We start from the raw sequence: 20,084 nt of genomic DNA on the forward strand, positions 1-20,084 counted from the left end.
GAATGCCATCAGTCTGGTCTCATACCTTGAGGGTATATAGTATTTCCATTAAACTGGCATATTCAGCAGGGTTATCCTTCTGGAGGTAATTATATTCTTGCCATGGGTTCTTGGCAGAGCTCTTCTTGTCTGTCAAGATGCTATCCTGAAACCCGGCCAGGCTCCGAGGGCTGTAGGAGTCAGAGAGATACTTGCCAGCTGTAGACAAAATCCTGAAATGAAAGTGATGACCATTATGCCCTGAGCTATTTGTATGGAACCTTCCTCTGGGAGCATTCAGTTTGCTCCTTCCTAAATCCCAGGATATCCTGATGAGGGAGACTGATTTTGGGTCCATTTGCTAATAAAAGGAAGACATCCCACACCGCTGAGGAACAAGCTGGACCTCGGGTGCAAAAGAGACCCCAGGTGCTTTTAGTTCCTATTTAACACTCAGTCCGCCAGCACCTGCCACCTTCCTAACGTGACAGCCTACATAGGGGCCGTCGTCAGTTTATTACGATCTGGGACACTGTGCATTTTCTGTGCAGCACTTTCTGGCTCCGCGGGCATCACCATTTGGAATGAAGCCATGGGGAGCCACCGGCAGCGGGGGAGCCGGTCGTGGGAGAGTGGGGACAGCAGCTCGAAGCACGCTGCTAGCCACATGACTCACCGTCACACGACTGGGCCGGTGTGGGGTTCGTGTTCACCTGCCCTGTATAGTTTACTTTTGTGGTTTAGGTGCCACAGAGAGCTCTACTGTGAGAAGCCAGCACTGTCCCATTTCTCAGGAAGAAAAAACGCCTGGAGAACGTTCTAGGTGACGACCAACCTCTAGGGCTTGCACCTCTATCTTCTCTTTCCACCAAGGCCAAGGACGGCCTTCCCTGACAGATGCTGCAAAGCCTCTGCTGTCCTCCCTGAGCACAGGGGGACCGCCCAGAACCAGGTGAACATACGCAGGACCATCCCACGTGTGGCTGACTCCCCGACCCCTCCTTGACCATAACATGTTATGAAAAAGGATCGCCCTGGCAGCTTTCTGGCTGAACTCACTTTTTAAAAAAACAAGTCCAGTGAAGCCTGTCAAGGCACACGTTTACCTACAGACAAACGAACGCGTTTATAGCACCTTCCTGGGGAGCCACAGCCGACACAAGCGGCCGCCTGTCTCTGCCACTAAGCTATGGTTTTCCCTGATGCTTAAGCCTCCAGGTCGCTTCAGCTGGGTCTCTTCTCTGCCAAACCGCGGCCTGTTCCTGCCATCACCCTTTCTTCCAAGCCTTCACGATCTGTGAGGACCAAACAGGGTGTTCTTCCCGTCTAAATTCCAAGCACGGAGCACAGGGCCTGGCCCACGGGGGCTGACCCTGGGTTTAGTGAGCAAGAAGCTGAGAGCTGCCTCTGGGAAATCAGCTCCCCTGTTGTGCCTCCCCTGGGTCATCTAGGAGGAGACTGGACCCAGTATGCCATCCACGCTGAAGGAAAATAGGTATGTCAGGAATGGTTTAAATATTAAAGATTACAGTTTAAAATGTTAGAACAGTGTGCTCTAAAATAAGAACCAGGGCACCTGAATGGCTCCGTCGGTTAAGCGTCTTGCCTCTGGCTCACGTCATGATCTCAGGGTCCTGGGATCGAGCATTTCCCTCTCCCCCATGCTCGTGCTCTCTCTCTTGCTATCTCTCTATCAAATCTTAAAAAAAAAAATAAAGTGAGAACCAAATTAAAAAAAAAAAAGGCAGAATCGGTTCCAATTCCCAAGGAATGAACCATATCTCTTCCTCCCTAGCCTCCTCTTAGATGAACTAATTATAATTAGTTCATTAGATGAACTAATCATCAGACTCAGATTTCCTAGGATGTGTGTTCACTAGTACTATGAGCTAAACCTTACTGAAATGAACACTTGATTTCTACACTCACAACGAAATGTTCTCTCATTGCTGGAACAGGAGACAGCAGATAAGTAAATAGTCCTCACCCTCAAGAAGCTCACGGATTAAGGGGGGAATCCGACCTGCACTAATGTGCTAACGAGTGTTCGGGGAGACAGCAGTGAGTACACACAGAGGAGGGAACCCAATGTCACACTTACAACCACTTCAACTCATCTCCTTTCACGGGAGGTTGTTACCCACTTCTTTACAAGCCATGGAAACTTGTAAATTTACACTGGATCCCCCAAACCTGATTTTCCCATTAAACTGTCCCATGAAGACCTTTTCCCAGGGAAACCATCACTGTGCAATGAAAGTATAGAGGAGTCATGTCTATCTCTCTGTAGCTCACCTGACTTGCCCAGTGCACCAGAAAGTCCTCCAGTGGCACTCAGCCCATACATCACAAAACGATCTTTTTCTGCAAGGAAGTGATCTTAAGAGCCCCAAAGCCAATGCCACTCTTGTCGCCAAAGTAATCTAGAGTGTTCTGAGCTACTGCCTTTGTCACCTTGAGGGGTGGTGGGAGGTGTGGTCCTTGGGCCGAGGGAGTCTGGGTTCTGCAGGGGAGATTGAGGGGAGATTGAGAGGCAGATAAGATAAGCTTTATAGGCAGCTGCCACACCTGTGCCTCCCCGATGGGAACACAGATGGTGACTGTCGCCATTTTCCCTTTCCAGGCTCAGTGCTTCCAAGAATGATGTCACCTCTTAAAGAAGCTCCCCTGGATACGCCCCGTCCGTTCTCATCTCATGCCAAAGCTTGGGTCAGAGTTTCAGCTTCTCTGGGCTGCAAAATGCTGATAGAGAGGCTCATCCTTTACCACTACCGGGTCAACTTCCTAACCAGACCCCTCTCTTCCTCTAAGAATGTAATATTCACCTTCACTACAAGATTGAGGAAAGCCTGTATGTCCTGACATGGAAAGGTGTCTGCCGTACACAGGCAGAGGAACCCAAGTCCAGGGTGGGATACTAATCTGTGAGAAAGATGGTGTGGGCAGTGCAGGGCTGACACACTCTGGACGGCTCAGCTCACGTCCACGTTTGAATCCCTGCCTCGTGGTCCCGTGACCTCAGCTCACGTCCACGTTCGAATCCCTGCCTCATGGTCCTGTGACCTGAGACGCAGCTATTTCCACAGATCATTTCTTTCACTTGAATTACTACCTGTGCCAGACTTGATGCCTCAATGTTCCTTCATTTGTAAAATTACAGACGGATAGTACCTACCTCTTTGGTCACAGGGAGGATTAAAGATTTAATTCCTGGAAAGTCCCTAATATCAGAGCTCAATAAATATTATAGGTGGGGGCAGATGTTAATAATGTTTCTTCTAGAGAGAATATTGAGGGTGAGTGGTTTCCCTTTTTATTTCATACACTCGTGAACTTTCTCATTTTTGCCATGGGCTAGGGCCAGGCTAGAATTACTACTTTACTTGAGAAAGTAAGAAGTGGTATGCCTTTCCTTTAAACATAAATGTTACACTTTCAGCTCTTCCCAGGAGTCCTCGAACACTCGGGCCCACTCGCCGTCCACTACAGGCGCCCTTCACCACGTGTGCGTGTGCGCACGTCGGCATGAGCGTGTGCAGGGGGTTATGTTCACGGCGTTTATATTATTTACACACACTCCACTACGCACCTGTGCTGCTTGGGTTCTACTCCGCCCGGCTCCGGAGTTCCGGACAGCAGCAGCTGCCCGTTCTACCCCGCAGCGAGACACTGCCCAGAACGGGAACCACTGTGGGACATGGTGAACCTGAAGACAGTCCCTGGGCTCCGAAATGAAAGAAGACAGAATGTGGCGGGACGGAGGAAGCACTGCCGTGGAGCACTGACCGCACTCCTCAGCCACTCACCCCACCTTCCACCAGGCGGCTGTGTCACCGCGCACAGCCCACCCCACGTGGACCAGGGCCAGAAATTCCCTCCCCCCCACATCACTTTAGGACAATAAGGAAGTACCCAAGAAAGAGGCGACGGGGCTGCTGCTAGGCCCTCAGACAACCGTACAAAATGGACTTCTTCCCCCCAACTCCTGGAGAACACAGAAATCACCGGCTCCAAGGAATTGACAGATTTAGGTGGAAAAAGGAAGGAGGGAAACCTGGGAGGCTGGAGCCCTCTGAGGGGAAAACCGGTTTGAACGGGATGACCTCCGGGCAAGGGAAACCCCGGCAGGTATCAGAACAGAGAAAGGAGGGGAAGAAACTTTTCCTAGGGCTGACCCCGGAAATCCTCCTTTGACACAGACTGCCCTTGGCAGCACAGAATTCCGCTGCAGAACCCAGAAGGCTGGCGAGTGAATCCCGATTCTGCGGGCTGCCCCAGGGCCTTCACCACTACCTATAATGCTGCTTCTATGGAGAAACTTAAGAGTCCCAGTAATTCACTTACCAACAAGCAGTGGGAACGCAGCCCATTTATAATTTGGAGACAACGCGTATGGTCTCATTTGGGCTGCAACTTCCATATCTAACAAAAACTTTGTGACCACTGCCAAGGAGCTCAGAGCCTTATCCCTTTCAGGTGCTCAGTAAATGTTTAATGATGACATGATGACACTTTGTATCTAGGTACAGACAGTCCTCGGGCCTGTGACTTTCACATTTGACCGTATGTCGTCATTGTGTGCTGTATCAGGTTCTTCCCCAGCCAGGATCCCGGGGAATCGCCCACAGCTCTGGCCTACCTGTTTGCTAGCTGCTGCTCGAAGTCCCCACATTGCCGCAAGAGCTCACCACAGGTGGCTATTATCCTAAACAAAACAAAACAAAAGCACTTCAAGTTCAAGTATCTGGAATGTTGACATTTACCGGACAAATACTGTCTCATTCATAAACATTCTAACTATTCACTCCTTTTGGGGGTGCTGGGTTCTGGAGAAGTGGTTAACCATTGGACAATCTACCTGACATGTCTCCCTAATCAGTAATTCGTGGAGAAGGGAAACTCGACTTCGTTCTAACATCCTCGAGACCTCTCTGCTGGGAATCGGGAGTTCTGTGCCACACGTCTGAAATAATCTTACATTTCCCAAATACTGAGGTGTGCTTTGGGGCTTTGTCCTTAATAAAATGGGTTGGAAATAGTTCATATCTAAAATTATAAACGGGCACCTGGCAGGCTCAGTCTCAGAAGAGAATGTGACTCGATCTTGGGGTAGTGAGTCCGAGCCCACCTGGGGTGTAGAGACTACTTATATTTAAAAGCTTTAAAAAAAAATAAAATAAAATTTAGAAATCAGCAATACATTTAAAAAATCATTCACCACAATCAAGTGGGATTATTCCAGGGATGCAACAGTGGTTCTATACTTGCGAATCAGTCAACCTGATACATCACATCCACCAGAGAGAGCATAAAAATCATACAAGCATCTCAAGAGATGCGGAAAAAGCATCCGACAAAGTACAACATCCATTCATGACAAAAACTCTCAACAAAGTCGGTTTAAAGGGAACATACATCAACATAATAAAGGCCATATATGAAAAAATGAAAAACACACAGCTAATATCATCCTCAATGGGGCAAAACTGAGAGCTTTTCCCCTATGGATCAAGACAAGGAGGGCGGACGGCGGCGGCGCACACTGGCGTAGACACTCTTGGGCCACGGTGGTGGTGGCACCCGCGTAGAGCCCGGCCGCCAGGGCCCCCAAAGTGCTGCTTCTGTCCAGCAAGCCCGCTGCTGCCGCCGCCGCCACCACCGCCGCCTGAGCCCCGGCCGACCGGGCTCTGCCACTCATGGTGCTGGGCCCGCGAGGGGCCAGCCGCGAGGGGCCAGCCCCGAGGCGGCAAGCGGGAGTCCGCCCCAGGCACGCGCCTCACGCGCCTGAGCCCCGAGGAGAAGGCGCTGCGGAGGAAACTGAAAAACAGAGTAGCAGCCCAGACTGCCAGAGACCGAAAGAAAGCTCGAATGAGTGAGCTGGAACAGCAAGTGGCAGATTTGGAGGAAGGGAACCAAAAACTTTTGCTAGAAAATCAACTTTTGCGAGAGAAAACTCATGGCCTGTAGTTGAGAACCAGGAGTTAAGACAGCGCTTGGGGATGGATGCCCTGGTTACTGAAGAGGAGGTGGAGACCCAGACCAAGGGGAATGGAGCGAGGCCAGTGGCCGGGTCTGCTGAGTCCGCAGCAGGTGCAGGCCCAGTTGTCACCCCTCCAGAACATCTCCCCATGGATTCTGACAGCGTTGACTCTTCAGACTCAGAGTCTGATATCCTGTTGGGCATTCTGTTCAACTTGGATCCAGTCATGTTCTTCAGATGTCCTTCCCCAGAGTCTCCCAGCCTGGAGCAGCATCCAGAAGCCCATCCAGAAGGACCCAGTTCCTTACCAGCCTCCCCTTCTCCGTCACTGGGGACGTCATCAGCCAAGCTGGAAGCCATTAATGAACTGATTTGTTTTGATTAAGTATACACCAAGCCCCTAGTCTTAGAGATACCCTCTGAGACAGAGAGCCAAGCTAATGTGGTAGTGAAAATTGAGGAAGCACCTTTCAGCCCCTCAGAGAAAGATCACCCTGAATTCACTGTCTCAGTGAAGGAAGAACTTGGTAGAAGATGACTTCATTCCAGAGCTGGGCACCTCAGATCTTCTTTCATCCAGCCACTGCCTCAAGTCATCTTCCTGTCTACTGGATGCTTACAGTGACTGTGGCTATGAGGGCTCCCCTTCTCCCTTGAGCGACATGTCCTCTCTGCTTGGTGTAGACCATTCTTGGGAGGACACTTTTGCTAATGAACTCTTTCCTCAGCTGATTAGTGTCTAAGGAATGACCCAGTGCTGTTACCCTTTTCTTTTGACCATTATACTGCCTGGCAGATAGCAAAGAAGCCTGTGCTTCATTTAAAAAAGCCAAAGTAGAGGGTGTACAGTGCTAGGGAATTCCCTTAAAGTATTTGTCTGTTAAACTGTATAGGTCACCCCAAGTATTGTCTTTGTCATCCAGCAGTCCAAGATACTCAGATACATTACTACAATCCAGAATTACAGTTTTTGAGGTCATACCCTTAAGGGCAGTAGTCTGCCCTAAAATTCTTACGTAAGGGTCATCAGACAAGCATCTTAGACATGAAATTTATGAGTGGCCCTTTAACATTTCTTTTACTCCTCTTGGCATCCCAGGCTTGCCTCCAATTTTAAGTCCTTTAGTTTGCTTCTGCAAGCAGAGAACCTACCTGAGGGGGCTCCTTTCCCTCATGTACAGTTCATGTAAAGATCAAGAATCTTGTGTAAAACTATGGAAATTTACTGAGTAAATGCTTGATGGAATCTTTCCCTGCTACTGTAATTTTTGGAAGGTGCTTTCTCCATTTATTTAAAACTACCTGTGCAATTACAAAGTGCAATGCAAAAAAAAAAAGGAAAAAAAAGACAAGGATGACCACTCTATCCACTTTCATTCAACATAGCACTGGGAAGACCTAGCCACCGCAATCAGACAAGAAATAGAAATAGAAGGCATCCAGACTGGTAAGGACAAGGTGAAGCTTTCACTATTTGCAGATGACATAATATAATATAGAGAACCCTAAAGACTCCACCAAAAAACCACTAGAACTGATTAATGAATTCCATTAAGTCAGTGGATACAAAATCAGTGTACAGAAATCTGTTGCATTTCTTGCACTAATCATGAAGAAGCAGAAAGTGAAAATTTCCAACTGCACCAAAAATAATAAAACACCCAGAACTAAAAACCAAACAGACAAAAAGACCTATATTCTGAAAACTATAAAACACTTATAAAAGGAACTGAAGATGATACAAATGGAAAGAAGTTTTATGCTCATAGTTGGAGGAGTCAATATTGTTAAAATGTCCACACTACCCAAGGCAATCTACAGATTTAATCCAATCCCTATCAAAATACCAACAGCATTTTTCACAGAACTAGAACAAACAACCTAAAATTCATATGGAACCATAAAAGACCCTGAAAATAGCCAAGGCAACCCTCAGAAAGTTGAACAAAGCTGGAGGGATCACAATTCCAGATTTCAAGATACATCAGAGTCATCCAAACAGTACTGGCACAGTAACAGTGACTAATCACCAGAACAGAATAGAGAGCTCAGAAATAAACCCACACATATATGGTCAATTAATCCTCGACAAAGGAGGCGAGAATAAACAATGGGGAAAAGACAGAATAAATAAACATCTTCAACAAATGGCGTTGGGAAAACTGGACAGCCCCATGCAAAACAATGAAACCGGACTACTTCCTTACACCACACGCAAAAATAAATTCAAAATGGATTAAAGCTTAAATGTGAGGCCCAAAACCATAAAACTTCCAGGAGAAAATACAGGCAGTGTTTCTTTGACATCAGCCATAAAAACATTTTTCTAAATATGTCTCCTCAGGCAAGGGAAACAAAAGTGAAATTTAACTATTGGGACACCACCACCAAAATAAAAAGCTTTTGCTTTTTGCGAAGAAACCACCAACAAAACATAAAGGCAATCTACTGAATGGGACAAGATGTTTGCAAATGATATAACCGATAAGGGGTTAACATCCAGAGTATATAAAGAACATATGCAACTCAACACCAAAAAAATGAAATAATCCAATTAAAAAATGAGCAGAGCAGATTTTTCCAAAGACGGACAAACGGCTAACAGACACATGAAAAGATGCTCAACATCACTATCATCATCAGGGAAATACAAATCAGAATCACAAGAGGTATCACGTCACACCTGTCAGAATGGCTACGATCAAAAATAAAAGAAATAATAAGCATTGGAACACCGGGGTGGCTCAGTCAGTTAAGCATCCAACTATTGATTTCGGCTGAGGTCATGATCTCAGGGTCATGAGACTGATCCTGAGCCCAGAGCCTGCTTAAGGTTCTCTCTCCTCCTTCTGCCTCTTCCCCCAACTCACGCTCGCTCGCTCGCTCTCTCTCTAAAAAATAGGAAGGAAGGAAGAAAGAAAAGGAGAGAGAAAGAAAGGAAGGAAGGAAGAAAGAAGTATTGGTGAGGAGGTGAAGGAAAAGGAACCCTCTTGGGGCGCCTGGGTGGCTCAGTGGGTTAAGCCACTGCCTTCGGCTCAGGTCATGATCTCAGGGTCCTGGGATCGAGTCCCGCATCGGGCTCTTTGCTCAGCAGGGAGCCTGCTTCCTTCTCTCTCTCTCTGCCTGCCTCTCAGTGTACTTGTAATTTCTCTCTGTCAAATAAATAAATAAAATCTAAAAAAAAAAAAAAAAAAGGAACCCTCTTGCACTGTTGGTGGGAATGCAAACTGGTGCAGCCACTCTGGAAAACAGTACGGAGCTTCCTAAAAAAATTAAAAACAGAATTACCATATGCTCCAGTAATGTCACTATTGGGTATATATCAAAGAAAACAAAAACCCTAATTCAAAATATATACCCATCCCTAAGTTGACTGCAATGTTATTTACAATAGCCAAGATACAGAAGCATAAATGAATGGACACAGTGTGTGATACATAGATCGACAATGGACTCAGCCATAGAAAATGAGATCTTGCCATTTGCGATCACATGAATGAACCTAAAGGTATTATTCTAAGTGAAGTAAGTCAAAGACAATTGACCGTATGATTTCACTCACACGTAGATTTTAAGACACAAAGCAAAACAAAAGAAACAAATAGACTCTTGAGTACAGAAAACAAATGATGACTGCGGGGGGGGGGGGGGGGGGGGAGAAACAGAGAAAGGGGGTTTAAAAAAATTAAGTTAAAATTTAAAAACCAAAAGTCATTACTTAGTATTTGTTAGATGTCTGCTATTTGCAAGGCAAAGAAAACTGGTTTTAAGCTGTGTCTCTCTCTGGTCCCATGAAAGGCAGATGAAGAGTAATCTATTTGGCTTCTCAGAGGTAAGACTGAATGACCGTCATGCCTTTACTTAATAATCTTTTAATTTTCAAGTAATTTTATGCGAGGCCCTAAAGTCCAGCGACCGAGTCCTTCAACACCAAACTATAAATGTCAGGACAAATCCAAGGATTAAAAACATCTTAAGTCTAGTTAATTTTTAACTTCTCTACAAGTGCCTATCCATCACCAGGGTATCTAGGCATTCCATCATAAGAAAGGTTTATGAGAAAATGAAATATTCCACTTTCCACTTGCCTCAAGTGCAACAGAATAACCTTGTATGTAGTATTTTCCAGTGTACCAAGCCGCCACACATGCTAGGGGGATACAGTTAGCATCGAGAACATTAAATTTCATCCCCCAAAATTAGAAGTCCAGATCAGAGCCATGAAGAAATTATCCGAATGGCCCTGGGAGGTGCTGGATCTGCTCTGATTAAAGACAGCTTTCAGGGGTGCCTGGGTGGCTGAGCTGGTTGGGCATCTGACTCCTGGTTTCAGCTCAAGTCATGATCTCGGGGTCATGGGATTGAGCCCGGAGTTGGACTCCATGCCATGGAGTCTGCTTCTCCCTCCCCCTCTGCCCCTTGCCTCGCTCTCTCACTCCCTGACAGAGAATAAATCAATCCTTTAAAAAAAAAGAAAGAAAAAAAGACAGCTCTCAGAGGATCTGGACGTGCTCTGGTGTGGACCACCACCACACTGAGAACTCCACGCGTCGCAGGCACCCTGCACACACTACCTAGGCCAGGGGTCAGGCAAGAGGGTGAAGGTCAACCGCCCTCTCCAGAATGTACAACCATGAAGAGTGGTTTTAAGGAAAAGAAATTCTGGGTTGTCGTTTATCTCAGCCTAAGAGTAGAGCAGCTGTCCCACCGTGGTAGCAGAGCAGCGGCACAAGAGAACGTACGGCCAGGCTGGCGGGGACTTCAGCGACCAGCGCCGGGGAGATGATGCGAACCCATTGCTTCTAGGGCTTCCAGGGTTTAGGTGATGTTAGAAATCTGGATTATGTTAAATCTGGATTATGTTAAATCTGGTTTATAAATGTGGACAACGAACCCCAAATTTTGTAAATGATGTGATCAAACCACATCCATAGGTCAGGTCTGGCCATAGGCCAGCGGTCTACACTTTCTGGCTGGACCTTCTCAAGGGCCAAACCCTTGCAGGTCACTGCTGATCACACTCCCACCAGGGCTCAGGGCTTGGGGCAATGGGGTCTATCTAGTGGCCCACAGGTCACAGGGACTACCCCAGGATCTAGCCATCAACCACCACTTGGAAGAGTGACCACAAAGCCTGTTATGAACTCTAACATGGTCCTTTAAGGCCAGATAATGTTGCCTTACCACTTAGAGGTATGGTGTTTAGATTTAAAAAACAAAATCTGGGGTCCCTGGCTGGCTCAGTCAGTGGAACGTGTGACTCTTTATCTGGGGCTTCTGGGTTTGAGACCCAAGTTGGGTGTAGAGATTACTTAAAAAAAAAAACTTACAAAAAATTTTAAAAATTTTAAAAATAATAAAAATAGGATCTAATTAGCTACATATTTTCTAAAATATAAGTTCCAAGTTATTTTAGCCTGAAAAATTATAGGCTAAGGGGAAAATAAATCTCAAGCCAAATATAAAAAAATATAAGTCACCTAAGGAGATGAGGCATACACAAAGACTAAAATGCTTTAACAGTGAGAGGGGGTCTCTCTGGGCTGCTGTTATCGCTGCTGCTGTTTTTAATTGGCTTGTTTTTAGAGTTTGCTTTAAGATTATTTATTTATTTATTTGAAAGACAGAGATCATAAGTAGGCAGAGAGGCAGACAGTGAGAGGAGGAAGCAGGCTCCCTGCTGAGCAGAGAGCCCGATGCAGGGCTCGATCCCAGGACCCTAAGATCATGACCAGGCACCCCTAGAGTTTGCTTTAAAAAAAAAGAAAGCAGAGAGGGAAAAAAAAAAAAATGAACCCCTTAAAAGCACGCTCATCAGGGGCGCCTGGGTGGCTCATCAGGTTAAAGCATCTGCCTTCGGCTCAGGTCATGATCTCAGGGTCCTGGGATCGAGCCCTGCATTGGGCTCTCTGCTCAGCGGGGAGCCTGCTTCCCCCCTTCTCTCTCTGCCTGCCTCTCTACCTATTTGTGATTTCTGTCTGTCAAATAAGTAAATAAAATCTTTAAAAACAAAACAAAACAAAACAACACGCTCTATAATGCAATTTTACGTATTCTATAATGCATGTTTCTGCCTACTACATGGGGCACACATTTAAGTTACAGCCCTCATTTTTACCTGATGGAATTCTGAAAAGCTGTCCAATCTTCTTGAAAAAGTGAGTTGGGAGGAATATCATCGAGCTTACACTTCTTTCGTATTGACTGGAGAGTACTGGTGAAATCAGACACGTACCTATGCGGAAAGAAAAAACACCCGACAGGGATGTCAGCAAAAACTCCTCGGCTCTAAAGACACCTGGAATCATGTGGCTTTGGGAAAAGGGCTAAGACCCAGCAGGGTCTTCTCTGTAGGGCCGGACCATCTTTTTCACCTGGAAGGGAGATTTAAGAGAGGTGCTCAAGACGAGACAAAAGGAGAGAGCCACTAAGACGAAGATTCTGGTGACCCACCAGGTGAGAGGTGGTGCTGAGAAATGACTCCCCGGCCCAAAGAACTGTCCTGACATGTCACAGGCCCATGATGATACCTGACCGCCACCGAGCACACTGTAAGGCAGCTCGCCAATGCACAGGGTACTCTTGCAGGATTCCCGGCCCCCTCCCCGCCCCCCAGTTTAGATTAAACAGCCAAGCTCCACAGCAGGCAGGTTCCCGGCTTGAATGGCACAGGATGTGAAATGGATTCGAAGCTGAGGCATCTCTCTCCCCCCCAGGCTGCTGTCTGCTCCCCCAGACCCCAGCTGCTTCCCTGCCCAGCACGCAGCACAAGTACAAGTCCATCGCTTCTTTACTGTGTGTGTTTAATGTATGTGCTGTCACCAGGTTAGAAGCTCCGGAGGAACAGGGACTATGTCCTTGTGGCTCATAAGTGTCCCCCAGGAAGGAGCACAGAGCTGGGAACAAAAGAGACACCTGGAAACAGTTCCTGGATGAATGCAAGACTTGCACTGGGGCCCTGAGAAAGCATCTGGGTGTCTTTGGGACTGTTTTCTCATCTTTAAAATGGACTTAACGAATGGTGTCTTCTACATTGCCTCAAGGAATTGTGATGATCAAATAAATGAAATAGGGGTTTCTGGGTGGCTCAGTCGGTTAAGCCTCGGACTCTTGGCGTCGGCTCAGGTCACAATCTCTGGGTCATGATGCTGAGCCCCACATCGGGCTCTACGCTCAGTGTGGAGTTTGCTTGTCCCTCTCCCTCCTCTCGAGCAAGCTTGCTCTCTTTTGCGAATGAATAAATAAAATCTTTAAAAACTAAATAGATGAAATAATATATACAAAAGCTCTTTGAAAAGAATAAAAGGAAAGCTGCTGTGGGGTGGCGTTGTTTTCTGAGACGTACACTTCCTGGAACAGGAACGAATGTGTGCACGTCCTTGAGAGGGTACGGTGAGGAGGACACGGGTGAGCAGGGTCTTGTTCTCTGGAAACCACGAGGCTCCCTGAAAACCCAGGACATCTGTGTGCATCCCAAGACGCCTGACCTTGCTCCCTTCCCAAACCACAAACCCTAAGTGAGGAAGGTGGGTTGTGCCCCGCAGGGCACAGCCCTGAAGTCAGCTTTCTTGGGGACATCGGTCCTTGGTGGATGGGGAGGGGCCTCAAGGACCACCTGACAAGAGGGGTGCTGAGGAACATAATCATGCTTCAGCGGCAGGTTGAACAACTGGGCCACCACCCCACGACTATGACAAGTGTGTCTTACAAGAGTGTGCGACCCGCCGCTGGACCTGCTTGGCAGCAGCTCATGGGTGTTCCCAGGTTGCAGAGTGGGCAGCAGAGCACTGGAGCGGGGATGGGGGTGTCCCCCGTTCAGCCTCAGTGCGTATCACATCACATTTTCATCACATTTATGCCCAGATTTTCCAATTCTCTCTCATGATCAACATCTCCAGGTGTCTCCACCACGTAAGGGTCACCGTGTTGGGGGCTTTAATTACCACTTTCACTTACTAGCCACGAACGCCATGGGGAGAGCCTCATCACTCAAAGAAAAGATGTCAGGACACCAAGACATCCCAAGCAGTAAGCAGCAGAGCAGTGAGCCGGGCAGGGCTCCAACACCAGAGCCCACAATCCCGGCAGAGCTGGGAAGCCCCTGATTCTGAAACCCGTTCTCCCCTGTTACACCCTTCGACCTCGCTCTGGTTCAAGTTAGGCCAGGCCCCTCCTGCCTCCCCTGCATGCTCCGTCCTGCCGTCCCCAATACCCCTCCCTGTGACTGAACGGTGTCCCACCTCAACCCCGCTCGGGTGAGCTTCACACTGATTGTCCTCATTCTACAGACAGCAGCTGCTGGGGTAGCTTCCAGATCTTCCCTTCGCGAGGTGACCTAGTTTCACCATGGCCCCTCTCTACAGTTTGAATTTTTAATATAGATTTGTGTTATTTTTTTTTTAATGAAGTAATCTAAATAACCAACAGAAGAACTATCTCACTCACAACAGCTGAGAAGAGCAGGGGACAAGAGAGAGGAACAGCCTTATATACATCAGTTCCTCAAGATACAACAGTAAAGGATGGGACGCCTGGGTGGCTCAGCGGGTTAAGCGTCTCCGTTCAGCTCAGGCCACGAACTCAGAGTCCTGGGATTGAGCCCGATGTGCTCAGCGGGGAGCCTGCTTCCTCTTCTCTCCCTCTCTGTCTGCCTCTCTGCCTACTTGTGATCTCTGTCTGTCAAATAAATAAATAAAATCTTTAAAAAAAAAAGATATAATAGTTAAGGTTGATTAAAAAACTCCTTTAAAGTACGGAGGAAAGAGCTGAATGTCTTCTTTTGAAGGAATAAAAGCAAAATGTTCAAAAGTGGTTATTTTGGGGTGCCTGGGTGGCTCAGTGGGTTAAAGCTTCTGCCTTTGGCTCAGGTCATGGTCCCAGGGTCCTGGGATCGAGCCCCGCATCAGGCTCTCCGCTTGGCGGGGAGCCTGCTTCCTCCTCTCTCTCTGCCTGCCTCTCTGCCTACATGTGATCTCTGTCTGTCAAATAAATCAATCTTTAAAAAAAAAGTAGGTATTTTTTTAGCAGAAAGACTAAGGGTGGGAGGAAGATTTTCATATTTTTATACCTTTACGTGTTTTTTAAAAATTACTCTAATGCAGGCGCCTGGGTAGCTCAGTTGTTAAGCGTCTGCCTTCAGCTCAGGTCATGATCCCAGGGTTCTAGGATCAAGCTCCAGATGGGGCTCCCTGCTCAGCGGGAAGCCTGTTTCTCCCTCTCCAACTCCCCCTGCTTGTGTTCCTTCTCTTGCAGTCTCTCTCTCTGTCAAATAAATAAATAAAAATTTTTAAAAATTACTCTAATGTATTATTTTTGTTATTTCATAATAAAATCTTTAGATCCCAATAAAAAAGTTCTTTCTACCCACAAGATCTTGGTTGGTGGTAGAGACAGAAATTGGCCAATTCTGTCCAGTAAGACTTACTGCTCATACTCCTCTTTCTGCAGGCACACATCTGGGTTTATCTGGTTACTCCTCGATCTGAGAGCAGTGCCTGTGTTCTTGGCGGCCCTAATGCCCCCACCTTGAGCTGCCCTCTGATTGTGCTGACCTGCTGCGGGGACTGAGAGCTCTGGCTCCATGGACCTCAGAGCTCACAGGGGCGTGCCCAGTATTTCTGGAATGACAAGAGCTCCCTGAACTTACTATAGGAAAACAGCATTCTGCTCAATTAAAAAAAAAAAAAAAAAATTCTTGTGGGACACCTGGGTGGCTCAGTTGGTTGAGCATCTGGCTCTTGATTTTGGCTCAGGTCATGACCTCAGGGTCATGAGATCAGGCCCCACGTCAGGAGCCACGCTGAGTATGGAGCCTGCTTAAGATTCTCTCTCTCTCGGGCACCTGAGTGGCTCAGTGGGTTAAGCCACTGACTTTGGCTCGGGTCATGATCTCAGGGTCCTGGGATCAAGTCCCGCGTTGGGTGCTCTGCTCAGCAGGGAGCCTGCTTCCCCCTCTCTCTCTCTCTCTGCCTGCCTCTCCATCTACTTGTGATCTCTCTCTGTCAAGTGAATAAATGAAATCTTAAAAAAAAAAAAAAAAAGATTCTCTCTCTATCTCCCTGCTGCCCCTCACCCCACCCCAAGCCTGCACGCTCTCCCTCTCTCTAAAACAAAATAAGAAATAAAAATAAATTTCTTAAGACTGAGGGCAACTATAATCTAGAACAAGCTACCAAGAGAAGGGCTTTGGAGAGCCCGAGAATGTGTCTGTGTGTAAGCCGGAGACTGCAGCTCTGACCAGCGGCGGGCTGTGGCGCATGGACTGCGCAGGTCCGAGAACCCAGCCTCATGCCTCCTGCTCGCTTGTTCTGTCCCCTAACTAAATGTCACTTCGCATCCTCTTCTTTCTTCCTTCACACAGCTCTGCTGCGATGTAATTCACACACTGCACAATTCACCCATTTAAAGAGCATAATTCAACAGTTTTCAGCGTAGTCACAGAGCTATGTGACCGTCACCACAGTCGACTTCAGAACATTTTCATCGCCCAAAAAAGCAGCCCCGTCTGTTTTAGGAGTCACCCCCCATCTCCTCCAGGTGCCTACCTCTCCTCAGCCCGAGGCAATCACAGTCTGTCTTCTGTTTCTATCAATTTGCCTGTTTTGGACACTTCCTATAGACAGAATCATAAAACACATGGTCTTTTATGACTGACTTCCTTCACTTAGCATGTTTATGTTTTTTCATCTTATATTTTTAATTACGTAAACAATGTGTGAACATATGCTCTCTTCTAAAAGTCAGAAAACAACAAATAAAGCTGAATTCCCTATGAACACCACACTACTCCTTCCCTACCTCCCCCACCACCCGATGTTTTGAGTTTGTGGCCTAACCTTCCACACATCAGGGCTCAGCAAAATTTTCTGCTAAGGTCCAGATATTTTAGGCATTGCAAAGCCCAAGGTCTGTCTGTCGTAACTACTGAACTCTACCTTCATAGACCAGAGGTAAGTGAAGGGGCATGGTTGCATTCCAATAAAACTTTATTTACAAAATCAGAGGGCAGACCAGGTTTGGCTCATGAGCTAGTTTGCGGACACCCATTCTACAGGAATATATAACGCATGTTAAAAGCATTAAAATAGATCCAGAACAGGGATTGGTACTTTCGACTTTTTTGTAAGAAAAAGTTTTCCTGACATACGGTCACACCCATTCATTTACATTTCATTTACAAAAGTCTCTACTGACTACTCGCAAGGCCCACAAAGCCTACAATGCTTACCATCTGGCCCTCTGAGGAAAAAGCTCGCTGAACCCCACTATGGAAAATATACCTTATTTTTTGTATGTTCTTTTTACATACTGTATTGGACTCTACATAATATTCTGCAACTTTGTTTTTTTCACTGGACACCCTATTTTGGAGATCCATCAATGTGGATATATGTTGATCAAATTAAGGCTGTAACTGCCAGAGTTCCCTTGTATGAACATGTACATTATTTAGTGATTGCCAAATTCTTGGACATTCAGGTTGCTTCAAATGTTCTACTGTCGGTAATGGTGCCACAAGGAATATCCTTGAGATTGCCTCCTCAGGGGGAATAAAAACAAAGATTGCCCCTTCGGGGGATGGGGGGTGGGGAATGCCTGAGTGGCTCGGTTGGTTAAGTGTTTGCCTTCAGCTGAATTCACGATCCCAGGGTCTTGGGACTGACCCTCCCCCGCCCCCCACGTCACGCTTCTTGTTCAGTACTGAGCCTGCTTCTCTCTCTCCTCCCCACTCATGCTCTTTCTCACGCTCTCTGTCTCTCTCTCTCTCTCAAATAAATAAAATCTTTAAAAAAGATTGCCCCGGGCTCAGGCACGTGTGCTACTCCAGGGCTCAGAGCAGGAACACAGAACACACGCATTTTTAACTGGGGCAGACAGCACCCTCTGTGTTGACCTGTCCCCACACCCCAGCCTTACTTGGCAAAGAGGGATTTCAGTGCTGCCAGCAAGCCGCAGGTCCCCAGGCCGTTGGTGAATCTGACGCATCTGTCGACGGCTGCAGAAGCCAGACCAAAGAGCTTGTTCACGGAGTGGCTCAGCTCCTGCACGCAGTCAATGACTTCCCCGTGTTCCTGGTCAGCAAATATGGACAAATGAGGGCCGCCTCGGACTCAAGAACAGATGAACAGACATTAAGACGGAGGAGATGTCTAAACCTCCTGGCACGTGGTCAGGCAGCAGAAACGCAGCCCCAAAGCTGCGGAGCTCTTCCAGAGCCCGAGCCAAGGGCAGGACATCTACATGGCCAGTAAGATCACACACACCAATCCCTGGGAGAAAAGCCTTCCATTTTTCACCTCTTTCCTCTTTTTCTGTGATTAAGATGGCATCTCCCCTTTGGCTCTAAAGCTAGAATTCAGATTCTCTGTATCGGACACTCCAAAAGAATGCAGCGAAAGGAAAATCTTCCTTCAGGGGCAAGCACGTAACTGAGGCGGAGCAGACTTTCTAGGCACATCACTAGAAAACGGAAAAATGGCAGGAGGCAGCAGAGTTTAACTAGTGGGAGATCTGCTCTTAAATGTCAACTCGCAACATGCTAAATCACCACAATACTGGCGACGGGAATGCCTTCCCTCACCCTCAGAGGCCCGCCCGAGGGAACCTGCCCCTGGGGCACCGTCCCTGAGTGCTCGGTTCCTGTGCCCATCTGCACCCAGGCTCTGAGGCTTTGAGAAGCCCAGTCTAAGTTCACGGATTGGTCCCTGCTTCTCAGGGCCAGAAACCACTGCCAGCAACCAAGCGAGGACACAGAGGATTCTCCAGTCTCAAAATAGGACCCTGACTATAAGTTCCTCAAGGGCAGAACACACCACTTGTTCGTGCTTTTCTAGTTTCCAGCATTTAAAGTAATGTCAGTATGCAGTAAGTGCTCAGTAAATGCTCATCAAGTAAAAAAAAGAAAAAGAAGGGGGGGAGCCTGGGTGGCTCAGTCATTAGGTGTCGGCCTTCAGCTCAGACGGAAGACTGCCATAGTAAAAATTCATTATCTGGGAGATCATCAACTTCCCCCCAAAGATTTAAGCCTCTCATTCTGCTGGACCTTTATTTGAGATTTTAAATAGAAAATCGGTAGCATCTCCATGGTCTCACTTTACACCTGGATTGCAAGAGTCCACCGGGTACTTTGCCAGCCCCCCCCCCCCCCCCCGTCTTTGCACCCCACCCCCCTCCCTGGGGCTGGCAAACCAGAGGCCCCCTGCCTGGCCACCAGGGGGACTGGGCCATTACCAAGGGCACCGCGCTGATCTGGATGAGGACGTTCTTCTCTTCCAGGTCGCCGTACTTCAGCTGGTAGGGTTTGTATGGACCATACACAGCCTCCACCAGTTCCGTGACTTTCACCAGGTTGTACTCATCTTAAGGGGATGAAAAATTAAAATCGATAATGAACAAAGGGGCCGAAATTGCTGGAAAGCAACAGCTGATCGTACTCTGCTGGAACTTGTCTGGCTTCACCTTAGGGGTGACTGACCGCATTTTGTGAACGTGCTGTGGCTATTCATGGAAGCTGTAGCCATCACTTCGGTAAATAATTCTGCGGAACTTGGGCTCGGGGTGTAATGTCTAGAGCGCTAAGATGCCAACTCCCTTCGTCCCACAACCCACCGTGGCTAAGAATCACTTCAAATGATAACTCTAGTCAAGGGCCAGTTCCAGAAGTGCTGCAGAGAAAAGGGTCTGCTGGAATATTTTCCCAGGACTTTAGAGATGGGATACCTCATATACTAGGCATCCCCAAAATTCCTATATTCGCCTACATAAAAAAAAAATAATAATACAAAGCATGTTTGTACCAAAAATCGAAATGGGCACCTTCCAAGAATAGCAACTCAGCTTCTAGGCTGAATACTGACACCCAAGTGACTTCAGCATCCACTGATAAGCCTTGCCTGAATAAACTTACACTGCTGATTATAAAATGATTTCCTAATCCTCTTGTTTCTTCTAGATCTACTTGCAGGTCTTCTCTTACAAAGAAAAAATTTTCCTTTGTCGCTCTCTTTAATATAATAAATCCCGTGAACCCGTAGATTCTTCCATATTCACGGTGTTAGGATCCACTATTGTCATTATCCGCTTTGATGCTCAAACTGTTTTGAATTTGGTCCGCGGGGGCCCTGCA

General features: G+C 47.2%; 1 protein-coding gene and 1 pseudogene across 1 annotated transcript in view; one reads left to right on the forward strand and one right to left on the reverse strand.

Annotated features, from left to right (window-relative positions):
• Positions 1-20,084, reverse strand: part of COG7 (component of oligomeric golgi complex 7) — an 83,127-nt gene that overhangs the window by 20,461 nt on the left and 42,582 nt on the right. Inside the window, exons 8-12 of the mRNA XM_059415122.1 lie at positions 19,190-19,317; positions 17,876-18,030; positions 12,078-12,194; positions 4,619-4,684; positions 26-212 (exon numbers count right to left, since the gene is read on the reverse strand). Coding sequence (XP_059271105.1) covers positions 26-212; positions 4,619-4,684; positions 12,078-12,194; positions 17,876-18,030; positions 19,190-19,317 — 653 coding nt within the window. The remainder of the gene's footprint in view (positions 1-25; positions 213-4,618; positions 4,685-12,077; positions 12,195-17,875; positions 18,031-19,189; positions 19,318-20,084) is intronic.
• On the forward strand, positions 5,224-6,738 carry LOC132027261 (uncharacterized; annotated as a pseudogene).

This window comes from Mustela nigripes, chromosome 11 (assembly GCF_022355385.1).
Source record: "Mustela nigripes isolate SB6536 chromosome 11, MUSNIG.SB6536, whole genome shotgun sequence".
NCBI classification, from domain to species: Eukaryota; Metazoa; Chordata; class Mammalia; order Carnivora; family Mustelidae; genus Mustela; species Mustela nigripes.